This window comes from Nerophis lumbriciformis, linkage group LG24, assembly GCF_033978685.3.
Source record: "Nerophis lumbriciformis linkage group LG24, RoL_Nlum_v2.1, whole genome shotgun sequence".
In the NCBI taxonomy this organism is placed as follows: domain Eukaryota; kingdom Metazoa; phylum Chordata; class Actinopteri; order Syngnathiformes; family Syngnathidae; genus Nerophis; species Nerophis lumbriciformis.
Window position 1 is genome coordinate 16427501 of NC_084571.2, and position 12269 is coordinate 16439769.

The window sequence follows — 12269 nt, forward strand, 5'->3', positions numbered from 1 at the left end:
GTGGAATACGAGATATAATGACTGATGAACACCTTCGTTCGATAATGAAGATTGCCTCAGCTCAAAGCCTGAGCCCCAACATTAATGAACTAGCATCCAAGAAAAGATGGCAGGTATCTGGCTTGGGCACATCAGATTAGATCAGTGTGTTGCAAACTGAGCAGTTTAAAGTCCAGAATGGTTGGTTTATTTTCAAATTTATTAGCCTGTGGAAAAAAATGTTGATAGTTACCTCAGAAGGCTGCAAATAGAAAAGAGGCATTCAATTTGTATTTAAATTGTATTTGATATGCCATTGATATTTTTTAATTATTATTATCATTATTTGAAACTCGATTTTGCATGTCACTATAAAGTTATATAAGCCTTGCTTGTTCAATATTTAATGCAAAACTTGTTTGGGTCCCTATCAAAAAGGTTAATTTGTTCAACTTTGGCCCGCGGCTTTGTTCAGTTTTAAATTTTGGCCCACTCTGTATTTGAGTTTGACACCCCTGATCTACATCAACAATATGATCATCTACATCAGCAATATGATTGGACAGAACAGGTTAAAAAAACTCAAACGTAACAGGTAAGAATTCATCCAAAAATTGTTTTTGACACCCCTAATATATACATACATTAATACATACATATATGTATATATATATGTATATCATATTAATTAAATGGATATCAAATTAATTTAAATGGTTATTAAGAGTATGTGAAAGTTGGGCTCCTACCTTGTTTACTTCTGTGATGACCTCCTTAAAAGTTTTGTAATCAATCAGAAACATCAAGCAGCTAAAAGTGCATTTTTCCCATCATGCATTGCAGTGGATTTAAATGGGCGTCATTTTGAATGACGTTCGGTGCATGGGCATTTTTTTAATTTTTTTATGACATCCACAAAGTTCAGCGAGCAGGTTGTGTTACGTGTGACTGTGTTGGTTGCAGTTTATGACTAGGGAAGGTTGTCTGGATTGGGGCATATAAGTTAACGCTGTGCTATGATTTACTAATTTGCATCGATTAGACTGAAATATGCCAAACTAAGTTGGTGGGCCAGAGTCCTTATTAAACTTTGGACACCCCTGACTAAGACATCGCAGAACTTTCACTATTCGAATGATTTGTTTTTTGGGAACTGAGGTACTACTGGTGTAGTTCTGGTTGTTTTAACCTGTTAGTAGTTTTTTTAGGGTGGTGTTAGAAAGAAGGAGTTTATATTTCACTGAACCTTGACCATAAAAGTTAGTTTTGCACCGAGCTGCGAGGATGGCGTAGCACCTAGCATAAAGAAAGCTCAGGTGTGTGCTCGTTAGGCATGCAGGTGCGTGTAGCGTGTGCATGGTAAGCTCTCAGTCCTGGTGAGTTCTACTTCCTGGCTTCTAAGACCCGCTACAAGATGGAGGGGATGGGGGAGCGGCATCGCCTGAGGCCGGGCGGCTGGAACGGCTCAAAGGCGGAGTCGGTGATGGGGGTGAGGCGCAGCGGGGCGCCCGCCATGCCGGAGATGTTGTTCAGGCTGCGGGACTTCTCGTAACCCGGGGCTACAAGACCATGGCGTGCACGGGTCGAAGGGCAAACATGAGGGTGTGACGCCCGCCACAATGCGCGTCATGTTTTCATGGCCCAAGCGATGTATGGCATGCGTTGTCATGGCGACGGCACGCGGCGCGGCGTCGACGCAAGCCAGTTGTTACCGTGGAAACCAAACCAGCCAGAGCAAAACAGGAAGTCAAAGTAGGAAGTTGGACGAAACAAGGTAGAGGGACAGACAGGTGGGCAGGTACACAAGGTAGAGGGACAGACAGACGGGCAGGTAGACAAGGTAGAGGAACAGACAGGTGGACAGGTAGACAAGGTAGAGGGACAGACAGGTGGGCAGGCAGACAAGGTAGAGGGACAGACAGACAGACACAGGACAGAACATGGGTTACACAAATCACAACACACAAGAACACATTTTCGTGCTAACAACAAAACTTGTGTCCAAGGGGAGATACAATCACCTTGTACATTGGCATGCGTTCATTTGTTCATTCATTCATTCCTTTGTTTGTTCATTCGTTCATACATTTAGTCATTTGTTTTTTCATTTGTTCATTCATCTGTTCATTCATTTGTTCATTCCTCCGTTGGTTCTTTGTTCCATCGTTCCTTCATTTGTTCATTCATTTGTTCATTCATTCATTTGTTTGATCATTCGTTCATTCATTCATTTATTTGTTCATTCATTCGTTGTTTCATTTGTTCATTCCTCCATTGGTTAATTCGTTCATTCATTTGGTCATTTGTTTTTCATTTGTTCATTCATCTGTTCATTCAAATGAATGAATGAGGAATGAACAAATGTTAATTCTTTTGTTGGTTCATTTGTTCATTCATTTGAACATTCGTTCATTCATTTGTTCATTCATTCATTTGTTCGATCATTCATTCATTTATATGTTCATTCCTTCGTTCATTCATTTGTTCATTAATGCGTTCATTTATTCGTTTGTTCATTCGTTTGTTCATTTATGCGTTCATTTATTAGTTTGTTCATTCGTTCATTATTTTTTTATTCAATTGTTGATTTGTTTATTCATTCATTTGTTCATTAATTATTGTGTTCATTCATTCATTCAGTCGTCTGTACAATCACCCCTTGTGGCATTGATCCAACACAACTGTCCGGTTTTACCGCCTGGACACAGAGAACAAAATAACCACAACACACAACACAGAGAACAAAAGACACACAACACACAACACAGACAACAAAAGACCCACAACACAGATGACAAAAGACTCACAGACAACAAAAGACACACAACACAGACAACAAAAGACCCACAATACACAACACAGACGACAAAAGACACACAACACAGACAACAAAAGACCTAAAACACAGACAACAAAAGACCTAAAACACAGACAACAAAAGACCCACAACACAGACAACAAAAGATCCATAACACAGACCACAAAAGATCCACAACTCACAACACAGACAACAAAAGACCCAAAACACACAACACAGAGGACAAAATACCCACAACACACAACACAGACAACAAAAGACCCACAACACAGACAACAATAGACCCACAACACACAACAGAAGACCCACAACACACAACACTGACAACAAAATACCCACAACACAGACAACAAAAGACTCACAACACACAACACAGACAACAATAGACCCACAACACAGACAACAAAAAGCGCACAACACACAACACAGAGGAAAAAAGACACCCAACACAGAGAACAAAATACCCACAACACACAACACAGACAAAAAAAGGCCCACAACACACGACACAGACAACAAAAGACCCACAGCACACAATACAGACAACAAAAGACTATCAACACAGACAACAAAAGACCCACAACACACAACACAGACAACAGAAGACCCACAACACAGACAACAAAAAACCCACAACACAGACAACAAAAGACCCACAACACACAACACCATCCATCCATCCATCCATCCATCTTCTTCCGCTTATCGGAGGTCGGGTCGCGGGGCAGCAGCCTAAGCAGGGAAGCCCAGACTTCCCTCTCCCCAGCCACTTCGTCCAGCTCTTCCTGTGGGACCCCGAGGCGTTCCCAGGCCAGCCGGGAGACATAGTCTTCCCAACGTGTCCTGGGTCTTCCTCGCGGCCTCCTACCGGTCGGACGGAGGAAACTCATTTCGGCCGCTTGTACCCGTGATCTTGTCCTTTCGGTCATAACCCAAAGCTCATGACCATAGGTGAGGATGGGAACGTAGATCGACCGGTAAATTGAGAGCTTTGCCTTCCGGCTCAGCTCCTTCTTCACCACAACGGACCGATACAGCGTCCGCATTACTGATGACGCCGCACCGATCCGCCTGTCGATCTCACGATTCACTCTTCCCTCACTCGTGAACAAGACTCCGAGGTACTTGAACTCCTCCACTTGGGGCAAGATCTCCTCCCCAACCCGGAGATGGCACTCCACCCTTTTCCGGGTGAGAACCATGGACTCGGAATTGGAGGTGCTGATTCTCATCCCAGTCGCTTCACACTCAGCTGCGAACCGATCCAGTGAGAGCTGAAGATCCTGGCCAGATGAAGCCATCAGGACCACATCATCTGCAAAAAGCAGAGACCTAATCCTGCAGCCACCAAACCAGATCCCCTCAACGCCTTGACTGCGCCTAGAAATTCTGTCCATAAAGGTTATGAACAGAATCGGTGACAAAGGGCAGCCTTGGCGGAGTCCAACCCTCACTGGAAACGTGTCCGACTTACTACCGGCAATGCGGACCAAGCTCTGGCACTGATCATACAGGGAGCGGACTGCCACAATCAGACAGTCCGATACCCCATACTCTCTGACCACTCCCCACAGGACTTCCCGAGGGACACGGTTGAATGCCTTCTCCAAGTCCACAAAACACATGTAGACTGGTTGGGCAAACTCCCATGCACCCTCAAGGACCCTGCCGAGAGTATAGAGCTGGTCCACAGTTCCACGACCAGGACGAAAACCACACTGTTCCTCCTGAATCCGAGGTTCAACTATCCGGCGTAGCCTCCTCTCCAGTACACCTGAATAGACCTTACCGGGAAGGCTGAGGAGTGTGATCCCACGATAGTTAGAACACACCCTCCGGTTCCCCTTCTTAAAGAGAGGAACCACCACCCCGGTCTGCCAATCCAGTGGTACCGCCCCCGATGTCCACGCGATGCTGCAGAGTCTTGTCAACCAAGACAGCCCCACAGCATCCAGAGCCTTAAGGAACTCCGGGCGGATCTCATCTACCCCTGGGGCCTTGCCACCGAGGAGCTTTTTAACTACCTCAGCAACCTCAGCCCCAGAAATAGGAGAGCCCACCACAGACTCCCCAGGCACTATTTCCTCATAGGAAGACGTGTTGGTGGGATTGAGGAGGTCTTCGAAGTATTCTCTCCACCGATCCACAACATCCGCAGTCGAGGTCAGCAGAACACCATCCTCGCCATACACGGTGTTGATAGTGCACTGCTTCCCCTTCCTGAGGCGGCGGATGGTGGTCCAGAATTGCTTCGAAGCCGTCCGGAAGTCGTTTTCCATGGCCTCACCGAACTCCTCCCATGTCCGAGTTTTTGCCTCTGCGACCGCTGAAGCCGCACACCGCTTGGCCTGTCGGTACCTGTCCGCTGCCTCAGGAGTCCTATGAGCCAAAAGAACCCGATAGGACTCCTTCTTCAGCTTGACGGCATCCCTCACCGCCGGTGTCCACCAACGGGTTCTAGGATTACCGCCACGACAAGCACCAACTACCTTGCGGCCACAGCTCCAATCAGCCGCCTTGACAATAGAGGCGCGGAACATGGTCCATTCGGACTCAATGTCCAGCACCTCCCTCGTGACATGTTCAAAGTTCTTCCGGAGGTGGGAACTGAAACTCTCTCTGACAGGAGACTCTGCCAGACGTTCCCAGCAAACCCTCACAATGCGTTTGGGCCTGCCAGGTCTGTTCGGCATCCTCCCCCACCATCGCAGCCAACTCACCACCAGGTGGTGATCGGTAGAAAGCTCCGCCCCTCTCTTCACCCGAGTGTCCAAAACATGAGGCCGCAAATCCGATGACACAACTACAAAGTCGATCATGGAACTGCGGCCTAGGGTGTCCTGGTGCCAAGTGCACATATGGACACCCTTATGTTTGAACATGGTGTTTGTTATGGACAATCTGTGACGGGCACAAAAGTCCAATAACAAAACACCACTCGGGTTCAGATCCGGGCAGCCATTCTTCCCAATCACGCCTCTCCAGGTTTCACTGTCGCTGCCAACATGAGCATTGAAGTCCCCCAGTAGAACGAGGGAATCACCCGGGGGAGCACTCTCAAGTACTCCCTCGAGTGAATCCAAAAAGGGTGGGTACTCTGAGCTGCGGTTTGGCGCGTAAGCGCAAACCACAGTCAGGACCCGTTCCCCGACCCGAAGGCGGAGGGAAGCTACCCTCTCGTCCACCGGGTTGAACTCCAACGTACAGGCTCTGAGCCGGGGGGCAACAAGAATTGCCACCCCAGCCCGTCGCCTCTCACTGCCGGCAACGCCAGAGTGGAAGAGAGTCCAGCCCCTCTCGAGAGAACTGGTTCCAGAGCCCTTGCTGTGCGTCGAAGTGAGTCCGACTATATCTAGTCGGAACTTCTCCACCTCGCGCACTAGCTCAGGCTCCTTCCCCCCCAGCGAGGTGACGTTCCACGTCCCAAGAGCTAGCTTCTGTAGCCGAGGATCGGACCGCCAAGTGCCCTGCCCTCGGCTGCCGCCCAGCTCACATCGCACCCGACCTCTATGGCCCCTGCTATGGGTGGTGAGCCCATTGGAGGGGAGACCCACGTTGCCTCTTCGGGCTGTGCCCGGCCGGGCCCCATGGGGACAGGCCCGGCCACCAGGCGCTCGCCATCGTGCCCCACCTCCGGGCCTGGCTCCAGAGGGGGGCCCCGGTGACCCGCGTCCAGGCAAGGGAAATCTGGGTTCCTTAATCGTTTTCTTCATAGAGGTCTTCGAGCTGCTCTTTGTCTGATCCCTCACCTAGGACCAGTTTGTCTTGGGAGACCCTACCAGGGGGCATCAAGCCCCCGGACAACATAGCTCCTAGGATCATTGGGACACGCAAACTCCTCTACCACGTTAAGGTGGCAGCTCACACAACACATACAACAAAATACCCACAACAGACAACAAAAGACCCACAACACACAACACAGACAACAAAAGACCCAAAACTCACAACACAGACAACAAAAAAACCACAACACAGACAACAAAAGACCCACAACACACAACACAGACAACAAAAACCCACAACACAGACAACAAAAGACCCACAACACACAAAACAGACAACAAAAGACCCACAACAGACAACAAAAGACACAACACAGAGAGCAAAAGACACACAACACACAACAAAAAGTCACAATATAAACAAAAGACCCACAACACACAACACAGACAACAAAAGACCCACAACTCACAACACAAACAAAAAACCCACAACACAGACAGCAAAAGACCCACAACACACAGCACAGACAACAAAAAACCCACAACACAGACAACAAAAAACCCACAACACAGACAACAAAAGACCCACAACACACAACACTGACAACACAAAACCCACAACACAGACAACAAAAGACCCACAACACAGACAACAAAAGACACAACACAGACAACAAAGACCCACAACACACAATACAGACAACAAAAGACACACAACACAGACAACAAAAGACCCACAATACACAACACATACATCAAAAGACCCACAACAGACAACAAAAGACCCACAACACACAACACAGACAACAAAAGAAACACAACACAGACAACAAAAGACACAACACAGACAACAAAGACCCACAACACACAATACAGACAACAAAAGACACACAACACAGACAACAAAAGACCCACGATACACAACACATACATCAAAAGACCCACAACAGACAACAATAGTCCCACAACACACAACAGAAGACCCACAACACACAACACTGACAACAAAATACCCACAACACAGACAACAAAAGACTCACAACACACAACACAGACAACAATAGACCCACAACACAGACAACAAAAAGCGCACAACACACAACACAGAGAAAAAAGACACCCAACACAGAGAACAAAATACCCACAACACACAACACAGACAACAAAAGACCCACAACACACGACACAGACAACAAAAGACCCACAACACACAGAACAGACAACAAAAAACCCACAACACAGACAACAAAAAACCCACAACACAGACAACAAAAGACCCACAACACACAACACTGACAACACAAAACCCACAACACAGACAACAAAAGACCCACAACACAGACAACAAAAGACACAACACAGACAACAAAGACCCACAACACACAATACAGACAACAAAAGACACACAACACGGACAACAAAAGACCCACAATACACAACACATACATCAAAAGACCCACAACACACACAACAAAAGACCAACAACTCACAACACAGACAACAAAAAACCCACAAAACAGACAACAAAAGACCCACAACTCACAGCACAGACAACAAAAAACCCACAACACAGACAACAAAAGACCCACAACACACAAAACAAACAACAAAAGACACACAACACAGACAACAAAAGACCCACAACACACAACACAAACAAAAGACATACAACACAGACAACAAAAGACCCACAACACAGACAACAAAAGACCCACAACACAGACAACATGCAAACTTCACACACAGATTGCGACCTTTGACTTCCCGACTGCGACTGAATTCAACCAAACAACTTCAATAGTTCAAATAAAGACTTTTGTCCAGGTGCAGTGAATTGAACTACACAGTCTGCCTCCTAAACACCAGAGGGCGACATTGCTTGTTTCAGCTCCTTTAGCTTTGGAAGGGAGAGAATGCTACATGCTAATATCTAAATGCTACTTTCCAGTCAAATGTATTATTTTATTTGTTATTATTTCAATGATAAACCTATAACATATCTTTATGCATATGTAATAATATGTGTTGAAATAATATATATTTAACCTCTTTCTAAACGCTTTAATGTTTTATTGTATGTTCGAATGATAAATATTAAGGGTGACATTTTTTTTTTTTTTTTAGATTAATCGCGATTCTTATTTGTAACGATTCCTAATCGATACAAAAAACTCAATAAATCTGTCGCACAAGTCATATTCTTAATGTAGATGATCATATTGTTGATGTAGATGATCATATTGTTGATGTAGATGATCATATTGTTGATGTAGATTATTGTATTGCTGATGTAGATGATCATATAGTTGATGTAGATGATCATATAGTTGATGTAGATGATCATATTGTTGATGTAGATGATCATATAGTTGATGTAGATGATCTATATCTGCTGTACACATTTACTTTATAAAAGAGAAGTGTTGATACTTCTCTTGTTGTCTTATTTGTATTTGACTTTATTAAATGTTTGGCTGGAATTGTATTCATTAAAAGCAGTTTTATTTTAAGTAATATAAACATTTATCAGAGATGTTGGTCTATTTTATGGAGGAATGTAGTTCATCATAGAAGTGGCACCCAATGTTTAAAAAAATAAATAAAATAAAATAAAATAAATTATATATGTATATATATATATATATATATATATACTGTATATATTGTACAAGTTTTTATGGTATATTGTATGTTTGAATGATATATAAAGTACATATAACATATATATATATATATTTATACTATACTATTTTATATAGTATAGTAATATAAATATATATATATATATATATATGTATGTATATATATATATCACATATAATACTAAATCTTTTTGTAAGTTTATATGATAAATACATGTTTTATTTATATAAAATATATCACACATATTCCTACAAGTTTGCATGTTATATTGTATTTTTAAATTTTATATATATATATATATATATATATATATATATATATATATATACACAGGTAAAAGCCAGTAAATTAGAATATTTTGAAAAACTTGATTTATTTCAGTAATTGCATTCAAAAGGTGTAACTTGTACATTATATTTATTCATTGCACACAGACTGATGCATTCAAATGTTTATTTCATTTAATTTTGATGATTTGAAGTGGCAACAAATGAAAATCCATAATTCCGTGTGTCACAAAATTAGAATATTACTTAAGGCTAATACAAAAAAGGGATTTTTAGAAATGTTGGCCAACTGAAAAGTATGAAAATGAAAAATATGAGCATGTACAATACTCAATACTTGGTTGGAGCTCCTTTTGCCTCAATTACTGCGTTAATGCGGCGTGGCATGGAGTCGATGAGTTTCTGGCACTGCTCAGGTGTTATGAGAGCCCAGGTTGCTCTGATAGTGGCCTTCAACTCTTCTGCGTTATTGGGTCTGGCATTCTGCATCTTCCTTTTCACAATACCCCACAGATTTTCTATGGGGCTAAGGTCAGGGGAGTTGGCGGGCCAATTTAGAACAGAAATACCATGGTCTGTAAACCAGGCACGGGTAGATTTTGCGCTGTGTGCAGGCGCCAAGTCCTGTTGGAACTTGAAATCTCCATCTCCATAGAGCAGGTCAGCAGCAGGAAGCATGAAGTGCTCTAAAACTTGCTGGTAGACGGCTGCGTTGACCCTGGATCTCAGGAAACAGAGTGGACCGACACCAGCAGATGACATGGCACCCCAAACCATCACTGATGGTGGAAACTTTACACTAGACTTCAGGCAACGTGGATCCTGTGCCTCTCCTGTCTTCCTCCAGACTCTGGGACCTCGATTTCCAAAGGAAATGCAAAATTTGCTTTCGTCAGAAAACATGACTTTGGACCACTCAGCAGCAGTCCAGCTCTTTTTTTCCTTAGCCCAGGTGAGACGCTTTTCGCGCTGTTTCTTGGTCAACAGTGGCTTGACACGAGGTATGCGGAAGTTGAAACCCATGTCTTTCAAGCGTCTCTTGGTGGTGGATCTTGAAGCACTGACTCCAGCAGCTGTCCACTCCTTCTGAATCTCCCCCACATTTTTGAATGGGTTTTTTTTCACAATCTTGACCAGGGCGCGGTGATCCCTATCGCTTGTACACTTTTTCTGACCACAGTTTTTCCTTCCCTTTGCCTCTCCATTAATGTCTTTGGACACAGAGCTCTGAGAACAGCCAGCCTCTTCAGCAATAACCTTTTGTGTCTTTCCCTCCTTGTGCAATGTGTCGATGGTTGCCTTTTGGACAGCTGTCAAATCTGAAGTCTTCCCCATGTTTGTGTAGGCTTCAGAACTGGACTGAGAGACCATTTAAAGCCCTTTGCAGGTGTTTTGAGTTAATCAGCTGATTAGTTTGTGGCACCAGGTGTCTTCAAAATTTAACCCTTACACAATATTCAAATTTTGTGAGACACGGAATTTTGGATTTTCATTTGTTGCCACTTCAAATCATCAAAATTAAATGAAATAAACATTTGAATGCATCAGTCTGTGTGCAATGAATAAATATAATGTACAAGTTACACCTTTTGAATGCAATTACTGAAATAAATCAAATTTTTCAAAATATTCTAATTTACTGGCTTTTACCTGTATATATATATATATATATATATATATATATATATATATATATATATATATATATATATATATATATATATATATATATATATACGTTAGGTCAGGAAAAAACACAGAGGATATATCATCCCTACAAGCCTGTTTCCCAGGTTTCCCTTATTTTATAAAATCCCCTGCAAAACAGGCTTGTAGGGATGATATAGCCTCTGTGTTTTTTCCTGACCTAACGTATATAAATTACACATTCCACTTCCTTGTGTTTAATGAACACGACTCAAACTATCGACGCCCCTGTCTCAGTGCCGTGTCTTTCTCCATAGTACAGTCACAGTACGTTCTGGCCATGTCACAACCAGACGGCATTGTCAGAGCGAGGTCCACACTCCCTCCCTGAGCTCCCATGAGCTCCGAAGTAGCTGCGAGGCACGGGATACACCAGCAGCACCAAGAGCGCGCCTCTTCACTGGAGAACAAGCTGGAGGTCGCCTTCGCTAGTCTGCTCACTAGAATGGAATCCGTAACCCCAAGTAGGCAAACTTCCCCCGCACCAGAACCCGCAATTTCTGCTGCAGCTGCTCCCGGGAACCCCGCTTATACCCGGAAACCAAAGATTGCCAGTCCCAGACTCTTTGAAGGCGATTTTGATTTTGATCTGTGCTGTGGATTTTTGGTCCAATGTGAGATGACTTTCCAACATCAACCGTCTCGCTATGCTTCTGACGGGGCCAAGATCATGTTTATTTTTTCTCTCCTGGCTGGAAGAGCGCTCAAGTGGGCCACGGCAGCGGTGGACCGGAACACTGGGCTGAGCACAAACTATTCCGCTCGGAATTACGGGCCGTATTCGATCACCTGTTTGACGTGGGAGACGCCGCCTCCCGCCTACATTCCATTCAGCAGGAATGCCGCTCCGTAGCCGAGTACACCCTTGAATTCCGCACTCTCGCGGCCAACAGTGAATGGGGCGACAAGGCACTCCTGAGTGCGTACCGGCGGGGACTAAGTGAGGACGTCAAGGACGGCTTATTACGGGACCGTCCAACCTCTTATCAGGACCTCATCGTGTTGGCTCTCCGGATGGACCAGAGATTAATCGAGAGAGCTGCGGAACAAAGACAAGCAGGTCTCTACCAAGTCCGCAGACCTACCCTTGTTGAGACTCGAGCACCTGCA

The 12269-nt window shown here is 44.2% G+C and overlaps 1 protein-coding gene across 2 annotated transcripts in view; it reads right to left on the bottom strand.

Moving 5' to 3' along the window:
- LOC133620301 (voltage-gated potassium channel KCNC1-like) overlaps positions 1 to 12269 on the bottom strand; it is a 105805-nt gene that overhangs the window by 18504 nt on the left and 75032 nt on the right. The window contains exon 5 of one of the 2 annotated variants that reach the window (XM_061981675.2): positions 1 to 1538. This exon is cut by the window's left edge and continues 75 nt beyond it. The exons of the other annotated variant lie outside the window; for it this stretch is intronic. Coding sequence (XP_061837659.1) covers positions 1387 to 1538 — 152 coding nt within the window. The 3' untranslated portion in view covers positions 1 to 1386. The remainder of the gene's footprint in view (positions 1539 to 12269) is intronic. 2 annotated transcript variants of the gene reach the window in all.